The sequence below is a fragment of the Zonotrichia albicollis genome, unplaced genomic scaffold (genome assembly GCF_047830755.1).
Source record: "Zonotrichia albicollis isolate bZonAlb1 unplaced genomic scaffold, bZonAlb1.hap1 Scaffold_257, whole genome shotgun sequence".
NCBI lineage: Eukaryota > Metazoa > Chordata > Aves > Passeriformes > Passerellidae > Zonotrichia > Zonotrichia albicollis.
Window position 1 is genome coordinate 3730747 of NW_027428429.1, and position 22034 is coordinate 3752780.

The following is a 22034-nucleotide window of genomic DNA, read 5'->3' on the forward strand; positions in this document are numbered from 1 at the left end:
AGATATTACAAACTGGCCAGAAGGTGAGAACTTTGGTCTCGCTAATGAAGAGGAACAAGATCCAGTGACATGTGCTGAAGAGGCTCTTCCATACAACCAACTGCCCCCAGAGGAAACACGCTACACTCTTTTCACTGATGGTTCCTGTCGCATTGTAGGGATGAACCGGAAGTGGAAAGCAGCCATATGGAGCCCCACACGACAGGCTGCACAAGCTACCGAAGGAGAAGTTGGATCAAGCCAACTTGCTGGACTCAAAGCTGCTCAACTGGCCCTGGACATTGCTGAGAGAGAGAAGTGGCCAAAGCTCTACCTCTACACTGGTTCATGGATGGTAGCCAATGCTCTGTGGGGATGGCTGGAGTGGTGGAAAGAGGCTAACTGGCAGCATAGAGGAAAACCAATTTGGGCTGCTGATGAGTGGAAAGACATTGCTACCCGGGTAGGGAGGCTACCTGTGAAGGTCTGCCATGTAGATGCCCATGTCCCCAAGAGCAGAGCCAATGAGGAACACCAAAACAATGAGCAAGTAGACCAAGCTGCAAAGATAGAGGTGTCGAAGACAGACTTAGATTGGCAATGTAAGAGGGAGTTATTCCTAGCTCGATGGGCCCGTAATGCCTCAGGCCATCAGGGCAGAGATGCCACCTATAAGTGGGCACGAGACCGAGGGGTGGATCTAACCATGGACAGTATTTCACAGGTTATCCATGATTGTGAGATGTGTGCTGCCATCAAGCAGGCCAAGGGAGTGAAGCCCTATTGAAGATGGAGGGAGAGACCAAACTTCCTTGTTCAGCTGTTGAAGGAAGGGGACCAGGACACCAGTTGGTTCATCACAGGCCCTTCAGGTCCGGTCTGGTCCCGGTCCCTCAGGTCTTTCTGGTCCAGTTTATTGAAGAAAGTATCAAACACTTATACAGCAAATAATAAGCTTATGAATATTCTGTAAGCCAAGCAATCTATTGGTTAAACTATAGCATTAACTCATCTTCATTCCTTAGGGGTTACGTCTCTCTTTTCTCATGTCTCTTTCACTGTTTGTTATTATACCACAGCTAGGCCCAAGGACACTGCTATCTGTGCAGGTGCAGGACTTGGAATTAGCCATGGTTTTGTACTTTTCCATTTTCTAGCAGCTAAATTCTCAACATTCAGCATCTGACTCCGTTTATTCACTCAATCAATCACTTTTTATAACCGTGTTAATTAAGTGCATGCATATTGCAAACCCGAGCTCACAATACGTCAGAGATAACACACCAACTCCTCCTTATGTTTCCAATACCAAGATTTGGGTTCTCAAAATTATTTTTGCTTTCCCAAAACAGCCAAATATAGACTATCTACTTGTTATGAGAAAGCTGCCTGAGAACTCTGATAGGCAAGGTTCTCAAGGTCTTCATGTTTGTCACTTTTACTTGTAATTAAAAACAACCTGAGAACTTCTGCTGTTTACAGAAACCGGCTGTGAGAATTTTACTCCTCACAGCTGCCTTCTAAGCCATTTCTGAAAAAATCTCCAACAAAGCCCCACTGGTATGGTGGGCGGTGGTCCAAGTACAAGCATGGGGAGGCCTGGCAGATTGACTACATCACACTGCCCCAGACACACCAAGGCAAGCACCATGCGCTGACCATGGTGGAAACCGCCACTGGATGGTTGGAGACCAACCCTGTGCCTCATGCCACTGCCCCTACCACCATCCTGGGCCTGGAAAAGCAAATCCTGTGGAGACATGGTGTGGGAGGATCGTCGTTCATTTGTCCCAGGTGTCCACAGGGTTGGGTTTTTTACCTAGGTACAGGCAGTCCTTAGGTGACAGGGGAACTCCCACCAGGCTTGTTGAGAGTAGATCCTCTACGCTTCCCATGGCCATGCAAAGATTGTCTGGCTTTAATGACTTTGCCAAAGTGACCCAGATATTTTGTTTTGGCTGAGGGATGATCCAGCTGGTGGTCACTTGGATACAGATTAGGGAGCTGATAAAGATGATGGCAATGGTGGCACTGGCACTGCTGCGGGGTGCCCTGGAGGGTATCGCAGGAAGAATCATGCTTCTTCTTTCCATAGAAAGGAGAAAGCTAAGGTAGTTTTCACTTGTGAATGGTAAAAGCACACATTAGTTGACTTATTTTAAGACATTCTTAAATATTCTTAAGTTCTCCCTATAGCTCTTACCAACTCCTCCCAGTCACTCCCTTCACTTTCTTAAGGAAAGTTTGAGGGAGAGGAAAAAGGAGTAGTTTCAAGACGGGAAGGAGGGAGGGGTAGGGATAAAGGGTCACTGGTAGAGGGATGGAAAAGGGAGGGGTGGGTCTGCATTTGAGATTGACATGGACGTTATCAGTGGGATATATCTACATGTGATGAGTGTCCTTGCCACAATGTTTGGATATGTGAATTTCTTTTTTCTTCATCTCCAAGAGAAAGCTGCTTCTTTGGCACGGTGGGAGAGGGAGCTGACTTCCTGTTCATTCGACGAGTCATCTTCAGATCTGTGGTCTATGTAGGGACTGATAAATCTTCTGGGAATCCACCGGGGTCCTGTATCTGTAGAAACACAAGCATATTCTGTCCCCCACATAATGAGAGGGTATGGCCCTTCAACAATTTTAGATTCATGATTCTGATCAAGTACTGGAGGTCTTTCTTTGAGGTGTGTGTACGTGTTGATATGAAAGTGCCTTAAGACAGGGGGGTTTGGTTCATTTTTGAGAGCAATTCTTGAAATATATATGATATTAGAATTAATGAAATTCAAATAATGTAAAGTACTTTGCACAGTCTCTCTTGTATAGAGAGAGCCGGGGGCTATGTACAAACCACAAACAGGACAGGACTGCTGTGGAACGTGCCTTGAGCTGTTTTATTTTTCAGCATCAGTCTCATTACATGGTTGTGTCAATGGGAAGATGCCAGCAGCTCACATCCCAAGCAGCAGACCAAGAACTCAATAGTACAACTTACTTTATAAGTTTTTTGACCAATCACACAAAGCAAAAGCATATTGACAGCAGTTCTAACCAACCACTATAAGCACAAGTACCTTTTGTTAAAACAATGCTTGCCTATTTCGAATACAATACCTGCTTGTAAGCCTTAAAACACAATGCACAGAGCTCCATTATTAAGCTTCAAACTTCCTAATATCTTGTTAGAAAAACTTTTCTGTATCTTAGGGAGTTATTCTAGACAAGCGTTAATACACAGACCATTGTTCTATTCATCCTTACTTTCTACTTTTTGCATAATTTTTCTGCTGACCTATCTCATGACTACTGCTTAGCTCTAATCACAGTTCTGCTGTCTCTGAGGCCTGCCTTTTGCAGCTTCCCCAAAACTCTCTGATTTTGTGGATTCCCACACTGAACACAAGTTCAGCTATTTTAAATCAAATGCTCACTGATGTAGATAGTATTAGATATGGCACACTGCAAAATAGAGCTGCTATAGATTTTTTGCTGCTAGCACATGAGCACAGGTGTGAGGATTTTGAAGGAATGTGTTGGCTGAATCTCTCTGGCCAGTCTGCATCCATTCACAGGAACTGAAAAAACTACAAGACAACATGAAAAAATTGACCCTGAATGACTGGGGCTTGGATGAATGGTTTGAGGGATGGGGAATAACTGGATGGTTGAAAGACAAAATAAAGACAGCTTTGTTATTACTAGAAGTCATTCTTATATTGCTTTGTATTATTCCATGCCTAAGGAAATTGGTGACCCGCTTGGTAGAAAATACAGCGAAAAGGGTTTGGCTGGTGCAAGAAGAAGAAGGGGGAGTTGTAGCAATGTATCTGAACAACTTATGCCACACTGTGCACCAGTCATACCACTTGCAGTTGTTCTTATCAGAGCCTCTGGAATTCACCAAGGTTACTAAGACATAAACTGTGCTAAATGAAGAAAGAAGAGGCTGAGAAACAGAATACCAAGACCTCAAGAACTCGATAAGAGAGGACTGAGAACCACCTGAACTGCAACCAATCACATACTCCGAGAAGTGCGTGCAGAACACAAGGACAACACAGAAGCACCAATGAAGAAGAGCGTGATCAGCGTGTGCAGAAGGATTAGAATGTATAAATAAGTGCATAATGTAAACAATCAATGGCTTCTGTTTAATCATATTGGTTGGATATACAGGAGTCCTCTTTTCCCACAATGGGTGCATGGGAAAGGGGGATGGTTCTTTTCCATAGAATGGAAAGTACTGAGGCAGGAGCAGGAGACAAGTGACACTTGCAGGCCTGGGGCCTCATTGCCTCCTTGTCCCTGCTCAGCAGCCTGGCAGGGGCCGCCCCATGCTCCTGCCCTTGGCACTGCACATCCCCACATGCCAGTGCCCATACCGGCAAGAGCTCTGAGCAAGGAGGTGGGGATAGGATCTGCCTGGCCAGGGGCTGGGGCTCAGGCATTGGCCCTTGGCATTCCTGAAACACATCCAGTTTTGCTCAGCACCAGAGAGAGCTTGGCCTTGTTTGTCCCCAGCTGTCATCACTGCCTCCAGTGTTCTGCTCTAACAGGAATCAGGGGACACTTTCTGAGTCGTGTTCCTCAGTGGGACCCATTAACACTTCAAGGAACTTTGGAGTTTCAATTTAATTTTGAGTTCTTGAGAAGTTTTTTGAACACTCTCTCAGGGACTGAGATTGATGCAAACAACACCAAATCCCCAAGAGGCTCATTAAAGTCCTTGTGCTGCTGAGCTTTAAAGGAACAGCTCTTGCCAGGGCCAGCTCCTCTCCCAGCCCAGCAGGGCTGAGGGCTCTGCCTGCAGGCACTGAGGGGACAGGAACGAGGTAGAGACAGGCTGAAGGCAATCAGGATTGGGAAGACATTGAGCTGAGACTTCACCTGGGGAAAGATCTTCACAGCCCTGTGCATGGTGAGTGTGTGGGTGCAGGGCAATGACCCCTGTGCTCCTGGAGGGATCTCCTGAAGCCAGCACACCCCACAGCCTGGGGGATGTGTCAGGAGGACTCTCCCAGTTTCTCTGTGGCACAGGAGGAGCAGGAGGAGGATGTGCTGCAGGGCGGGGCTGCCCTGGGCACCGTCAGAGGGACAGGGCAGGACGGCTCCTGCTGCCAGGGACAGCTGCAGGGGGTGAAGCTGGGGCTGCAGCCAGGGCTGCCCAGGGCTGTCCTGCAGAGCAGCTCCTGCAGCCCTCAGGGCTCTTGGCCAGCCCAGGGCATGTGCCACCTGCCAGGAGCAGCTCTCAGCCTGCCTGGCAGCTCCCCATGGATGCTGCAAGGGAGAAGTTGGAGGTGGAAGGAGCCACCCCCATCACGGCAGATTCCTCCTGCTCTGGAGGTGGTGCTGCATGGCCAGGGCTGCTCTCAGCTCTCTCCTAAAGGGAAGGGAAAGGGGCTGTCAGCTTTGGCTGTGTCACTGAGACTCCTGCACTGTCACCCTGGGCATCAGCAGATGGGCCTCAGATCTCCCTCAGAAAGTGCCTCCTCAGCCTCCTCTCCCTACAGTCAGCAGCAGCAGCACCTTGGCTTGCAGCATTTCTGTTTGTCTGGCCTTAGCCCTGCTGCCAGGGAGATGCCCCTGGGCAGTGCCCTGTGCTGGGAGGGGTCTGCAGGGCAGAGCTGAGCCCCCATGGCTGGGCTGGGCTCTGGCAGCACTGGCAGGGACAACGCTTGGATGGAGAGAAAAAGCTCCCAGTAGGCACAACTCCAGTCAGTAGAGAGCCAGGCCAGCCCTTGGTATCCCTCCATGTCCAGCTGCATAGGGAGAGAGAGAAGAGTTGGAAAGATTGATTTTGAAACTGGAGTCATCAAAAAAAGCCTTGTTATTTTAAGTGCTGTTTTAAATGGGTACATCCTGTACTAGAGCGAGGGGAAATGAGCAAAGGGCACCTGTGTTGGCCCAGCAGGTTTGAGTGCACTGGAGCACAGGGAGTCCTGTTTTCCTGCTGGGCTCCCCAGTGTTCAGCCTGAGAGCAATGCTAAGAACAGGACTTCTGTCCCTTCTAAAAAACACACAGTTACTTTGGAGCCCAAAGCTACACTGAAAAAAAAAGGTAAATTAAATTTCCCCAGGGAAAGAGAAGCAAGTTTTAGTGGTTGTGTAAGAAAATAGCATAGCATTGACTGAAAGTATTTTGTCCAAATTATCAATGTTGTCTTTGAACAGCTAAAAAAGTCCAGAATCAAGAAATGTCCAACAGCAGCTCCATCAGGCATTTCCTCCTGCTGGCATTGGCAGACACACGGCAGCTGCAGCTCCTGCACTTCTGCCTCTTGCTGGGCATCTCCCTGGCTGCCCTCCTGGGCAACGGCCTCATCATCAGCGCCATAGCCTGCGGCCACCACTTGCACACGCCCATGTTCTTCTTCCTGCTCAACCTGGCCCTCAGCGACCTGGGCTCCATCTGCACCACTGTCCCCAAAGCCATGCACAATTCCCTCTGGAACACCAGGGACATGTCCTACAAAGGATGTGCTGCTCAGCTCCTTTTCATTCTCTTTTTCATCTCAGCAGAGTATTTCCTCCTGACCATTATGTGCTACGACCGCTATGTGTCCATCTGCAAACCCCTGCACTATGGGACCCTCCTGGGCAGCAGAGCTTGTGCCCACATGGCAGCAGCTGCCTGGGCCAGTGCCTTTCTCAATGCTCTGCTGCACACAGCCAATACATTTTCCCTGCCCCTGTGCCAGGGCAATGCCCTGGGCCAGTTCTTCTGTGATGTGCCCCCAATCCTCAAGCCCTCCTGCTCACACACCAGCACCCTCCAAAAGCTGGGACTCAGTGCAGTTAGTGCCTGTTCAGCATTTGGCTGTTTTGTGTTCATTGTTTTCTCCTATGTGCAGATCTTCAGGGCTGTGCTGAGGATCCTCTCTGAGCAGGGACAGCACAAAGCCTTTTCCACCTGCCTCCCTCACCTGGCTGTGGTCACCCTGTTCCTCAGCACTGCAGCGTTTTCCTACCTGAAGCCCCCCTCCATGTCCTCCCCATCCCTGGATCTGGCCCTGTCAATTCTGTACTCGGTGGTGCCTCCAGCCCTGAACCCCGTCATCTACAGCCTGAGAAACCAGGAGCTCAAGGCTGCAGTTTGGACACTGATGAGTGGACTATTTAGGAAACATTAAACTGGTTGCCAATATCTGCATATGTCTTGAAATAAAAGTAATGTTTGATACTTGCTGTTGGATTTTTTTTTTGTTCTGTTTTCATTTCTTAATATTCTCCCTAAATAAAGGCCATTTTTTCTGCAATTTCTTATTTTACTTCAGCAAAATTCACTGTGGCCTCAGACTGTGTCAATGAGGAGCTGGTCTCTTGGTGGCTTTAAAGGAGATAAAGGATCTCCCAGTAGAGTTTTCATGGGAGATCCTGTTATGTTGCCTTCTCAGGAGCTGCAGCAGCAATGTGTGTGTGCAGAGCTGGGGGCAGATCAGGGCTGGCACAGCAGCTGTGCCCAGCAGCAGCAGCACTTGCTGTTGTCAGTGCTACTGCTGTGGCCCTGCCCCGCTGCCCTGGTGGCCCTGGTGTTGCTGCAGGGCCTGAGTGCTCTCGGGGCTGGGCACAGCCCTGGGGGTGGCAGTGTCAGGGCTGCAGCAGGGACAGGCCATGGGCACTGCTGGGGCAGCACTGACGCCTCAGGCCAGGCCCTGGGGGCTCCAGGCTCCTTGCCCAGGCTCTCTCAAGAACACATCCAGGCCAAGGCTCAGCACAGAAACCCACGTGAGCAGCCCCAGGCTGGCTGTGGGCAGGCTGGGGGCAAACAGCATGGCTGGGGCTCTGCAAGGGCCCTGGGGCAGATGGGAAGGAGCAGCAGATCAGGGGCTGATCCATCCCCAGTGCGCTGCACAGCCCAGGGCAGCGTCCCAGAGCGTCCTCATGCAGCTGCCAACAACATCCTCCCTCTGCAGCCCTGGCCTCTCCCCCAGCTCACACAGGTGCCCCATCCTTGCAGGCACAGACACGGCAGCACTGGCTCAGCAGCCCCTGTTTGCATTGCACACAGCAGGTGGGAGCACCCCCATGCTGTTGCTGTGGGGACATGAACCTGAGGGCACACAAATGCCATCAGCCCCTGGGGCCAGCAAGGGCTGGGGGACACCAGGGAAACCACTCAGCTTTGTCCTGGCCTCTGCAGTCAGCCAGAAAGTTTGTTCCCATCAGCTGGGAGTTTCCTGTCCCACTACAGATGCTGTAGCTCAGACCCAGGGCTGCCTGGCAGCCACCCCCAAACTGCCCTGAGCATTTCCTTGGCTTCACCTTTGCTATTCCTTCCTATTGCCCATTGCTGTCCCCTCCCCTGCAAAGCCAATCCCTGTTTGCCCTTTTCTCTCTGGCCCCACTCCCCATTGCAGTTCCTGACTTGGCCCCATGGGAACGTCCCTTGGGCAGCAGGATCATCCTACAAGTGCTGCAGGAATTGTCTGAACGCTCCTGCAGTGCCTGGTGCTGCTCCCTTGCCAGAGGCACCCCAGGCCAGGGGGGCTCATCTGGGCTGCTGTGTCTGGCTCTGGGGCTCCCTGTTCTGGGCAGTGAGGAGGAGCTGCAGAGGCTCTGCAGGACTGACAGGATGGCTTTGGGGCTGGCAGGAGAAGCTGAGGGACCTGGGCTGCTGGAGCTGCTGAAGAGGAGGCCCAGGGCTCATCCTGCAACTGCTCCAAGGGTGATTCCAGGCAGTCACAGAATCAGCTGTTCAGAGTTTGGCTGGCTAAAGACTGGAAAACTACAAAACTGTGGTTAATTCCAAGTCCTGCACCTGCTAGATAGCGTATCCTTGGGCCTAGCTGTAGTAGGATAACAAACAGTGAAAAATACATGAGAAAAGAGAGATGTAACCCCTAAGGAATGAGGAAGAGTTCATGGTATAGTTTAACCAATAGATTGCTTGGCTTACAGAATATTCATAAGCTTATTATTTGCTGTATAAGTGTTTGATGTTTTCTTCAGTAAACTGGACTGGACCTGAAGGACTTGTGATGAACCAGCTGGTGTCCTGGTCTCCTTCCTACGACAAATGGTGACCTCGAACGTTGAACCCCTTGTCTCAAAATAAAAGTAAAAGGGAGAGAGCACGCCACGGTCGAGAAAGTTGGAGTGAGTCCTGAGCAGCCAGGACGGTGCCGGAATCTGGAAGCACCCTCGGGGTTCACATTGGTGACCTGAGCCATGCATGTCTGCCGGAGTCTGGAAAGCTACAAAGAGCACTCACGAAATAGGTATGAAAAGGCAAGCAGCACATAAGTTATTCGCCGCTTATCTAGAAAGGCAAGGGGTAAAAGGTATAGATTTGTTATTAGCCTACAGATACACTGATGAAATTTTCCTTAACCCACATATGGTCTATGAACTCTCAGAACGGAGAAAATTTGTGGATACACTGTGGAAAGCAGTGCTAGAAGATGGTACGGCAGCAAAGAAACTGAGCAAGCCATGGCAGGTGTTGCGCAATACACTGTTTCAGTATGTCTCTGAATGCAAAGCAGCAGCCACAGCTCGGGATGCCTGTGGGGCTTTGCCACTCCGAACTCAGCATGGGCGCAGCGGCGGTAACGGAGGCAGCGGCGGGAAGAGCGGAGCCGCAGTGGGGGGAGCGACTGGAGCCGCCGCGGGGGGGTTGCCCCCTCCGACTCAGGCGCCACGGTACCAGAGCGCTTTTACAGCGGGAGCGCTTCTCCCTCCGCCCTGCAGCCAGCAAAAGCTTCAGTGTGAGCATAATAAATGTGATTCCTGTCAACAAAAGAAAAGATTCCTACTGCAATTAAGAAACCAGTGAAAATAAACAAGCAACACCAAAGACTACTGCTATCAAAAGACGTTTCGCACCCAAGTTAGAAAAACCTTTTTGTTCTTCCTAGCAGAAACTGTGAAAGACAAATCAGCGTAGTGAATGCGGGAGTCAATTTTCAGCCAAATTGGCTCAGCATTCGTTATGCTGTCTTAAAATCACCTGTATTAACAGAGACTTTAAACATCAGAAGCATAGACTTTAATCGGTGGAACATCAAACTCTGAAATAGTACTTTGAAAAATTTAAAAATGTTAAAAATGTGTTAAAAAGATTGTATAAGTAAGATGCAATGAGTGTGCTTTTTGTATTCTTTGAGCTTTGCTTGGATATGATAGATGTAAAAGCAAGCACTGAATTCAAAAGAATTTTTCTACAGGTATACCTTAAACAAATTTCTTATGTTTAAATGCATTCAAGTATAAAAATGCTATAGTAAACATGTGAAAAAGTTGTTTTAACTTAGTATTTTAGAATCAGGCCTGTAAGCAAGTTATAGTAAATGCTATATTTTATTTCTATAGTAAGTTTTATTTGTTACTAAGTAGTTTAAGTTAAATTATCTATTAAGTGCCATTAAATGTTAAATACTGTTAAGTTTGAAGTCTGTTAAGTTTAAATTATATTAAGTTTAAGTTATGTAGAACTTAAAGTTAGTTAGGTTTTGTTATAGTTAAGTTTTGTTAGCTTTAAAAGATTTTACATGTAAGTTCTGTTGATTTAAAAATCTGGTAAATTCTGTTAAGTTTAAATATTTTAAGTTTAAGTATTTTTAGTCTAGGTGCTATCAAGTTTAAGTAACATTAGATAGATTTATGCTTTTATGATAGGCGTTTATTTTATGACTTGTGTGTAAAGTGCTGTTGTGAACATCAGAGGAACTTTAGTTAAAAGAGACAATCAGAAACATTTGTGAGTAAAGCCGTTCCTGTTTGAAGTATATCTGCTGTTTGAGAATAGAAAGCAAACTTATCAGACAAATGATGCAGATAAAACCTGCGCACATGTTACTCCTTTAGCTTACTTTTGTAATTTGTATTAGCACACCTGAGATTTGTTTGAGCCTTGTAGCACATAGAATTTAGAATTGTTGTTGTATCTGTCGTATAGCATATTTTATAAATAGTGATAGCCTTTTTGGTTTGTTTTCCTGGCTTAGATCCCTTGTAAGAGAGAAACCTTGCTAGCTGAGAATACTGTTTAGTTGTTAGAATTGCCTATTTTTGTGTTGCAAAGAGTGTGACACAGTTAGCCCATAGAATTTTTTTTTTTTAAATAAAAACAGGGGAAGTGTTGGGAGTTTGTCTGGCTAAAGATTGGAAAAGTACAAAACCGTGGCTAATTCCAAGTCCTGCACCTATGTAGATAGCGTGTCCTTGGGACTAGCTGTAGTATAGTAACAAACAGTGAAAGAGACATGAGAAGAGAGATGTAACCCCTAAGGAATGAGGAAGAGTTCATGGTATAGTTTAACCAATAGATTGCTTGGCTTACAGAATATTTATAAGCTTAATATTTGCTGTGTAAGTGTTTGATACTTTCTTCAATAAAATGGACCGGACCTGAAGGACTGGGACTGGGTTGAACCTGTGATGAACCAAATGGTGTCCTGGTCCCCTTCCTCGACAGAGCTGGGCAAGGTTTACAGAACTCTTCAGCCCTGACTTAACGTTAACAAAAATGGCCGATGGGTGAGCTCTTGCCACATGGACACTGATTATTTTGCCAGTAAAAAGGGGAAATTCAGAACTTGCCTCTGGCATTCACCAAGACATTCAAAGTGTCATTCACCTGGACCTCCAAATCTTCCAAGGCGTGATCCAAATCTAGAATGGAGCAAAGACCTGAACCATTTCATTTGTGTGCTGGGATCCCCTTCTGCCTTTGGGAACAGGGCACTGCAAAGGGGTTGGTTAAGGCTATGGGAACCAGGAGTGAATGGACAAGGCCAAACTGCACAGGGGCCTGGGGAGCTCTGGCCTGGCTCCTGGTCACTGCACATTCTTTGCAGGCCCTGGGACACATCCCTGGCAAGGAAACTGGGGCTGCCCAGGGATCTGGGGGCTCTCTCCCTCCCCCAGAGAAAACCCTCCCTAAAGGCCTGGGGAAAACCATCCCCAGCGCTTCCCAGGGAGCAGGGAGCGTTGTCCCGGGAAAGGGGAGCCAGGCTGCCGGCTCACCTGCTCGCCACGCTTGCAGCGGAGCAGCCTGGGCAGCCCTGGCAGGCAGGGCCACGGCCAGGAGGAGCAGGAGGAAGAGGCGCAGAGCAAGGGCCATGGTGCCTTGTCCTCTGCCAGTCCCGCAGCTCTTGCTGCCACCGCTGTCCTGACAGTGCTGTCCCAATGTCAGCACCACTGCTGCCACCGCCGCTGCTGCTGCCGCAACAGTTGTGCTCAAGCACTGACTGCTTGCTCCTTGTGCTGCTGTGCAACCACCGGGTCTGGCACCTCTGTGACCTCAGAGCCAACTGTGACCCCTGAGCCTGCTGTGACCTCATGGCCTCAGCTGTACCCCCAGAGTGTGCCCACATCTGTACAAATAGACTGCCTTGGTTGTTTTTGTGTATCCCAGGTCCATTGCTCAGCCAAACCTTATTTGTCACCTGCTGACATTGTGGGTCAGACTGTGTCCATGGAGATGCTCTTGATGGCTTCCCTCTTTTCCTGGGCTTGCCACTGGAGGAGGTCCAGGCCCAGATGATGCCAGGGAAGGAAATGTGCCCTCAGCCCAGGGACGCTCAGCATGGGCTCTCCCAGCCCTCGGGACCCCGCCGCTGGTCACAGCAGCCCCTGCCTGGCTCCTGCCTGCCCACACCGTGGGCATCTATGGCTGCTCCTGGGCATGGAGCTGAGCCAGTGCGGCTGCCAGGTGGGCTTTGCTGCTGCTGCCACCCGGACACTGGGCTGACAGCTCCATCTCTTTATTGCAACAGAAATGCTGGGCCAAGCTCTGCCCACCTTCAGTAGGGGCCAGAGATCAGGGCCTGTGCCTTCAGGGGGAGAGGACCTTGTTTGGGTGGTGGCAGCACCTGCACAGCAACAAGTTGGTAAAGCAACTGTGACAGGGGCATCGGGCATGGGCATGGCGATGGGGAATGTCTGGTACAGGTGTCCCAGACTGAGGCATTTGGCCGCTCCTGTGAAGCTGCAGACGGACGCCTGTTGAGACAGGAGGTTGCTGAGCTCCCAGTTGCTGCTGGCACACAGAGACCATCCTGCACAGCAGGAGATTCCTGTGCTCAAAGTTTGCCTCTGAAGACTGAGAGGTGAGCTTCTCAGAAATCCCAGAAAATATCAGGGAAAAGGTTTTAGGTCGGTTGTTGTCACTTGGTAAAAATGTCTAGTGGGAAAAGATCCTCTCCAGTATGCTGGGTGCCTTGTGGTGACTTAGTTCTTCTTAGAGTAAAGATCACCAATTAAATTCAGTTTTATTTTTTATTCTGCAAGTAATAAAGTGTTCTACCTTTTTCAGAATTCTACAACTACTTTGAAAAATCCTGAACTCCTGTGGGAAAAGGGAAGAAATATATGGGGATTTTTTTCTACAAAAACTGTTTCTGAATATTTTGAATAATTTCTGCTATGTAAAAATGTAAAATGAAGACAAAATGGGGTTGCTTTTTCTCAGGAGCCCCGTGCCCAGCTGCTCTCTGCCCAGCCCTGGCTGTGCCCAGACAAGCAGCTCCGTCAGCACTGGTGGTAGCACACAGACACCTGAGGTGAAGGCCAAAGATGTTGGTGGACTCAGGCCCTTCCCTGGCAGGAGGGCTGAACCACCTGGCCTGGCTGGACACCAGGGCCAGCACCTTTGGGGACAGAGGGTCCTCTTTTGGGTGGTGGAGGCAACAGCATGTCCCCAGCAACAAGCTGGTAATGTAGCTGTGGGGAAGGGACAATGGACACTGGCACGGAGATGCAAGATGACAAGTCCAGTTGATTCTAGAAGTGTAAAAATATTCAAAGTTATTCTGAATTCTAAAACTACTTTGAAAAATCCTTACCAACTATGGAAAAAGGGGGCAAATTTTTGACGATTTCATTATTAGGAAAAAAATAAACCCTACCTATTTCTAAAGGTTTCTAATTAATAAAATGAAGAACTAAGCCAAAATATGGTGTCTCAGGAGCCCCATGCTCGGCCACTGCCTGCCCACCCATGGCTGTGCCCAGACAAGCAGCTCAGCCTATGCTGGTGGTAGCTCACAGACACATGAGCCAAAGCCCAAAGATGTTGCTGTACTCAGACCCTTCCCTGTCTGGAGGGTTGCACGTCCTGGCCTGGCTGTAGAGCAGAACCAGCCCCACTGGAGACAGAAGGTCCTGTTTTCGGTGGTGGTGGCAACAGCATGACCCCAGCAACAAACTGGTATTGCAGCCATGGCAGGGACAACGGACACTGGCACGGGAATGAGAGATGACAGGTCCAGTTCTTACTGGCTGAGTTATTTGGCCGGTCTTGTGAAGCTGCAGAGGCGCTCCTGGGAAGAAAGAGGGTGGCTGAGGCCCCAGCTGCCAGTGGCACACAGGGAGCCTCCTGCACAGCAGGGCCCAGAGCTGGCAAGGCTCCCCAGCATGGCGGGAGCTGCTGGCACAGCTTGGCCCAGCTGCACAGCTGCCCCTCAAGGCCCCGGCCAGCAGGGCACGGCTGTGGGCAGGCTCCATGGCCAGGAGCGGCCCCCAGAGCGCCTCTGCCTTTCAAGGGCAATCTCGTCCCTGCTCTTTCTCCTTCCCACCGTGCTTTCCTCTGCCCTGTGCCCCTGGGGCTGCTCTTGGCCAGGCAGCCTCAGTGGGAGCCAGCACTGGCTGCAGCTCCAGCGGGCCCCCCAGGACAAGGCCCAGCAATTAGGAGGCCAATGAAAGCTCTGGGCAGCAGCAGAACCCTCAGCAGAATTCTTTGGACAATCATGAACTGGCCACACCTACAGTGCAGCCTCACTGGGAATGTTTCCTATGTACAGTAGACTTTCAAAAGAAGCTGTTTGAGGGAAAGGTGAACTAAACACTAACAGTCTCCTCTTCAAGTAAGTCCAAATTCAGGCAGAGCAATAGATGAAAATCAGCTCCAAGACAAGCAGGCCTGCCAGGAACCCCAGCCAGCAGCCTGTTCCCTGACAGAAACCCCTTCCAAGGCACTTCTGGGCATCAGGAACATGTGCTGTGGTTCCAGCTGCATCTGTGGGACCAATGGGGAGCGTGAGCCCGTGCTGTGCTGCACTGTTGAGCTGGCAGCACGTTGGATGCAGGCAGGACGTTCTCGGTTTCCCCCAGAGCTGGGGCCTGCAGGCACCTTGCCACCCCTTGGCACAGGGTGTGCCACCCAAGAGAGCCGAGCAGGCTGGGAGGAGAGCCCGGGGGCAGCACAGCTTCTTGGGCAGTCGCTGCTTGGAGGGACATGGGCCAAAGCCATCCCTGAGCAGCCACTGCCAGCCCTGGCCCTCCCTGCCCCGTGACAGCTCCCCCAGCCCCAGGGCACAGAGTCAGGCCCTGTCAGGACCCAGTGCAGCCCCTGCCCAGTCGGGAGCCAAGGCTGGCTCTGGCCCTGGGCTCACGGCAGGGCTCCCACTTGGGGCTGCTCCTGAGCCTTGGGCCTCTGGGCACTCAGGGCCAGCTCCAGAGCAGCTGCAGCGGGAGGGACGTTGGTGCACGAGTCCCCTTTCCCTGGGGGGGTGAACAAGCTCCAAAGGCGTCTCCAGCTTTGGCTGATGCCGGGCTGTGCAAGGGCAGGCGCCAGTGGAAGAGCTGCCGCCACCCAGCCCTGCCAAGGGCTGAGCCCTGCTGAGCCCAGCACAGCAATTACCTTCTCAGCCTGTGCCCGTGCCCATGCCTGTGTTTGGCTTGGCCTTCCTTCCTGCAGCAGGAGCTGCCAATCGGCCTCTGCTTCGTTGCGGAAACACCTCCTTCTGTCCTGCATTTTGGCCCATCACTTGAGAAACAAAAAGTACGCCTTAACAGATAGAAAAATTCTCCATTTCTTTAATGGCATGTTCAGGACGTGATGCTTATGCAAAATCAGGTAAAATCAACAAATCATCTAGGCTTTATCCACTGGGCCAGGGCCCTCCTTCCTCCAAACATCTGCCAGTGCTGAGCAGAAGTTGTGAGTGGATCGTGCAGGGCGAGGCCACACACGTACATGGCCCTGTTCTGGCCCCTGCCGTGATGCTCCCCTGGCCGAGCTTTGGGCTCTGAGCTGGCAGCTCTCCCAGGGGAAAGGCCTTGACCTACCCTCACCATCTCCCAGAGCCTCAATCCTGAATGTAGGCTGGGAAGCCAGATCACCTTTACCAACAGGCTCAGCTGCAACGAAAGGCAGGACACAACAGCTCCAATGGCACAGCTGAAGATTCTCCTTCAGGCCCGAGTGGCAGTGAGGGCACCTGGGTGATTGGTGCCCTCCAAGGCACTCCCTTGTCTCTGCCTTCCACTCAGGAGCAGGGCCAGGGGGACCTCGTGCCTGCAGTGGCCCCACACTGGGATGGAAGGAGCCCCATGCAGGGTAGGTGGGGCAGAAAGGACTCCCTGGAGCTGCCAGCAGCTCCAAACCCGGCCCCAGGCAGGGCCAGGGCTTGGCAGTGGCAGCAGAAGCAGCTCAGGCTCCCTGGGGGCAGCAAAGGAGCTGAGAAAGGCTCAGCCCCAGGGCACAGCCCTGGGCCCAGCCCCTTCCCTCTCTGCTCTTCTCTGTGGCTGCACAGAGCACACAGAAGGACACAGTGGCATTGCACACAGGAGGAGGATGGACAGCTAAATGCTCCTTCCTCCCACTGACAGCGATCCTGTGGGATCCCTCAGGACTCCAGAAGGGAGCAGGGTAAGGTTTCCAGAACTGATCAACCTTCAGAAGAACTTAAGGGAACGGTCTCATGAGTAAACTCTTGCCACACTGCCACGGATTATTCTGTCAGGAAAGGTACATTCAGAACATGCCTCCAACATCTGGCAAGGTCTTCAAAGTACCATTCACCAGCATTTCCAAGTAATCCAAGTCATGATCCCAGTTGAGAAGGGATCACATATCCTACAGAACTATTTCCATGGTGTGGTGGGATCCCCTTCTCCCTTAGGGAATTGGGCACTGCAAGGGGGTGGGGTAAGGCTGTGGGAGCCTGTGCCTCCTGGTCACTCTTCACGCTCTTTGCAGGTCCTGTGCAACATCCCTGGAGGGGCAGCTGGAGCAGCCCGGGGCCCTGGGGCTCTCTCCCTCCCTCCCACAGAGGAAAGCCTCACTAAATGCTTGGGGAAATCTGCAGTGCCACTGCTGTCGCTCCCAACCTCCGTCCCTCCCTCCTGCTTGCCCACCTGCCCATGGAACAGCTCCCACAGCCCAAGGGGCACATGGCCAGGCCCTCTCAGGACCCACTGGAGCCTTGATCTCCTTCTCTGCCCTTTCCCCACCATGGGCACCCCGTGCAGCCGCTCCCAGGTTTTGGGACGTGTCTCCCACGGAGGGAGCCCAGCAGGACAGCTCAGTACCCGAGTGCCCTGAGCCTGCTCGGGACAATTCCTCTGGGCTGTGCCCATCTTGTGTGGGCTGTGCCCACAGTGCCAAGCAGCAGAGAGGGCAGCTCAAGCCTCAGCAGGGCTCAGGCCCAGAGGCACAGCAATTACCTCCTGTGGCTGTGCCTGGCATCGCCTCCCTTCCTGCAGGAAATGCCACCTTCCATAGAGCCCCTCTGTCCATCCCTTGAGAAATGAAGAGGCACTGCTGGATCAGATGGAATCATTGCATATCCAGGAGGTGGCCTCTTCAGGAGGCAATACTTGTCCAAGACATGGGTTATGATCAGGAAAATCCTGATGCCCCCAGGCCTTTGGGGCTGGCTATGGCCCTCCCTCCTCCAAGCAGCCACTCCTCAGGATGTGCCTGGGGACTGGGAAAATGCAGGGGATCCCTGGTGAGTTTGGGCTGTGTGGCAGCTGATGCCCAATGCCTTCATGCAGAGGCTGGGGAGAAGCTGCAGCCAGGCCAGGCTGGGAAACAGCCCTGCAGGGCATGGAAGCAGCAGCAGGGCAGCGAGGCTGCCATGGATCCCTGCCCGCTGTTCCGGGCTCGGCCTGTCCAGATGTGCAGCCAAAGCCCTCGGCTGCTGAGCCCCAGGACAAGGCTGAGGGAAATGCTCTCACCATTCCCTTTGAGCAGTTCTCTCACAATGTGCTTCAGGATGTTGTTTGGCCCATGGTGGGGAAAGGGTAGAGGGGGAGCGAGGCTGCCATGGATCCCTTCCCGCTGTTCCGGGCTCTGCTCTGACGTGGGGGACGCTGACTCTCTCTAGGATCTCTCCCAGGTCTCCTCCCAGAGCTTCATCCCACAGCTCAGCCCCAAGGGCCAGACAGGTGTTAGGAATTTCACAGCCTACCATTGGTGATTCATAGTCGGAATGCACAGGAAAACTCTAGCTGTGTTTCAAAATACCAGATGCTGTGTGGTTTCCTTCCCACTGCAGATTTTCCATTGCCCCAGCCTCAGCCCCTGGCAGCCTGCCTGGATGTTCTCCCCACGCTGCTTCTGCAATCCCACTCGTGCATGTTCTCCTGGTTCTGTGGGCAGCTCTTCGGGCCACTGAGGCCCTGTTCCTCCTTTGTTTGTGAGCATGTCCGAGTGGGAGATGATTCAGGGGCTCAGCACCAAGGCCTCCAGCAGCAGTGGTCAGTTCCTGAGCACGCTCGGGGGCCACAGGCAGCTGCCCATGGCTCTGGCAGGGATGTGAAGGGGAGGCCGTGCAGGGGAGCAGCCCCCACGGCCCAGCCCTGCCCATGGTGGCCTGCAGCCCATGGGGATGGAGCAGCAGTTTATGGTTGTGAAAGTCCATCCAAAAATCCTTCATTTTTTGCCTCACAATTGTCATGAGAAAAGACCCCCGAAAGGTTAAAAACTGTTGAGCCAGTTGGGAAAGAAAGTCTCATGCTTATTCAGTGTGTTCACAGGTGGTGTTTTCAGAACATGCCATGCTGAACTCGAAGGGGCATGCTGCCCTTTTCTGAACAATGGAACTGGACTTTCTTCCAACCTCCTGACTTGGCTGCACTGAGCTCTGGGGTGGCTCCCCCCTCCAAGAGAAGACCCCTCTTGCCTGCCTTCAACCACCGTGACAGACAAACAGAGATGCAAATCCCCTCATCAAGGAACCAAGACAAGACAAGGAACCCCCCGGCACCCTACTGGCACCCCCCTGGTATCCCCTTGGCAACCTCCTTCCAGAGACTGGGACTGAACCCCCCCCAGCTTGCGGAGGGGGGAAAAACTGCCCAGAGTAAACGTACCTGCGAGCATTCAGCCATGAAAACAAAGGAGTAACCTCCCCCTCCTGCTGTTCCTATTCTTTTGCCCTCCATGGAAACCTAATTTCGGCCACCCTTCCCCCAACCAAGAACAGTATATTTTGGGGTTCGGTTCCGACTGTCCTCTGAGATCTCCCCAAAGCGTGCACCAGCGAGTTTCGGCGGCGGGACCCCCGAAGACATCACATTTCGGTAGCTATAAGCCCCTCCCTAACCTTCTTTCCTCCCTCTTTCCCTTGTCTTACCCTTCTCTTCCCCAGATTCCCTAACCAAATGCATATTCAGTTGTGGTTATCATTAATAAAATTGCATTTTGTTGATTTGTTACTGCAAAACCCCTGTGCCTTTGTTGGTTATTTTTTGCACCAAAAAAATAATTCGTCACCCGTTCATTTCAGGTGGACCCTCACATAATTGGTGACGAGGATGGGATTCTGGTAGCCAGTGAGATTTTGCAGGTTCTGTGTAGTCTGTAATCTCCGGCAGACTGCATATGCCAAAGCCAAATCTCACCCTTGATTGAGCACACAGGCTCCAGAATTGACGCAAAAGATTTTTCGGTGCAAAAGCAGGGGAAATTGTTACAGTCACTTCTGTTACTGATCTTACCGGCACGGACACCGACACTGATACTCCTCCTAATCATGATATTGATATTGGAATTGATGTTGTATTGGAGTTGTATCTGAACCTGTTACTGTTGTTACTGCTGTATTTGTGTACCTGGACTGTCTAAAAGGGAGGGGACAGACCTGAAGAAATTAAGCTGTGCCTTTTAGACAGATATTGTCCCTTCACCTACACATAGAGCAAGGGGTGGCCCAGCGAAGGCTGAGTGGCATTCCCCCTGTTCTAGGTTCTGGTCCCCTCACAAAGAAAACATTTGTGTGCGTGTGTGAGTGTGATTGTGTATCTGGACTGTCTGGAAAGGAAGGGACAAACCTGAAGCAATTAAAACAGTGCCTTCCAGACAGATTTTGTTTCTTCAGCTATTTAGGGAGACAAAGGGCATAAAAAGGTCTGTATGATTGTGTAACTTGAGTTCACAAATCAGCTCCCTGGTATAGTTCTGGTCCCTTCACACAAAATGAATGAAAATCTCAGTCCTAAAGCAAAAGCTGACTTTTACTCGTTGCTTGCTAAACACAATGCAAAACCGTCATCTGGTGGAGAAACTTGGACAGAGAACAATTGGTTTAATTTGGAAAATGTCATTGATAGAATATGTTCTCTGCAACATGAATCAAAATTCAAAATAGGTAAAAATAAGAACATTCTTTGCTCAGTTCTCGGAGCATGTCTCACTGCAGCCATAGAAAACCGCTGTAAATGGAGAAGTGAGGAAATGATAATTATAGACTCCCTTCAAAATTTAGTTGAAATTTTGCAAAAACAGTTAAATGAGGATAGAAATGAAATTTACATGCTGCAAGCTGCCCTCAGAGAAGAACACACCAAAAACATACACAAAACCAACTCCTCTACAGAGGAGGAAGAAAAAGGAACACCTTGCATTAAAAAAATCTATCCATACAAAGAGCTCGAGGCAGCAAAACAAAACTATCCTTACAAAGAATCTGAAACAGTTAAAAATTGTGGGGAAAATTGCTGTCCTCATTTGAGACTTTTTATTAAAACTGAATATAATTATATTAATGATGAAGACCTGAATCCCCACATAACAACTAAACAAACACCATTCAGCGCTACCGAATTAACTAAATTGAAAAAGGAATTCAGACGCCTTCCTCATGAATCAGAAACGGAGTATGTGTTCTGTGTGTCTCTCACTGGCAGAGACCAGATTAAGTTAACTGAACAAGAAGCCAGTGGATACTGGGGACGTGGTGTTTTCCTAACAACAGGAGATAAGTGTGACTCCTGGTCTCTAACACAACATGCAACCATTGGGTCGGGGGAATAAATCACTTGGAAAGGGGTGATCCCCTGGCAATTGCCACTACCTCCGACCAGATCTTAGAAAGTGTACAAAAAGCTGCATGTTTGCAAATGATTCATGAGAGAAAATTAATTCCTGGTTTTGAATCCCCAATGCAACTGCCTGTGAAGCCTAAAATTATGACCCCTTTAATTCGTGGGCTTCCAGAAACATTGAAATCAACAGCAATCACTATTCAAAAAACAGTTATGGCTCTAAGCCCAATAGATAGACTAGAAAGATTTCTTAGCAACTCCACTGATCAGTCTGAGTCTGCCCCATCACCCTATACACAAACACAGACCCCCACAACATCATCAGACGCATCTAGCAGCAGCCGCAAGATTTGGACATGGAGTGAGGTAGCAGTTGATTTAATAAATTATTGTAGACAGTATGGGCCTGTAAAAAGCCTAGAGGAAAAATCAGAAAAAACAAAAGGTGTCCGGTTTATGGGAGCCCCTAACCCTGAAAACACAGAACCAGGAAAACAAATTTCCAACAGACAATGCTGGTGGATGCAGGGAATAAAAAAGGGGTCCCCCGGGACATAATGGATGGTTTACCACTTGAAAAATTGCAGAAAATCATAACTAACTGGAATTTAGGGAGGCCAAACCCCCCTACCCAGCCTAGTGCACCGATCCCTCTACCTCATCAGAAACTTACAAATACTCCTACCAATACACAGTTCAGTACACACAGTACATCACAGTCTCTCCCACAGAACACAGGCAATGAGCCAAAGTTAATCCTTTCCCAGCTTCTCCCTCGGAATCTGGGCAGTGAAGCTGCGTCTCAGCCTCTCCCACAGAACACAGCCACTGAGCCAAAATTAACTCTTTCTCAGTTTCTTTCACAGAACTTGGACAGTGAAACCCTGGCTGCGTGTCTCCTGAAAAGCACCAGCAATAAGCTGGAAGTAACTCTTTCGCAACTTCTTTCACAGAGCCTAAGCAACATAACTGCCCACCCGCCCGTGCCCCAAAACAGAAACAGTGAATCTACACCAACGGAGCTTTCGGGAAACTAGTATCTCCACTGCTTACACGTGAGC

The 22034-nt window shown here is 50.4% G+C and overlaps 1 protein-coding gene across 1 annotated transcript; it reads left to right on the plus strand.

Moving 5' to 3' along the window:
* Positions 1-20461: 20461 nt before the first annotated feature.
* On the plus strand, positions 20462-21805 carry LOC141727887 (uncharacterized). The gene is given in 5 exon segments (XM_074534174.1): positions 20462-20939; positions 20942-21248; positions 21315-21445; positions 21448-21612; positions 21792-21805. Coding segments are annotated over 5 exon segments (1095 nt in total).
* Positions 21806-22034: the final 229 nt, after the last annotated feature.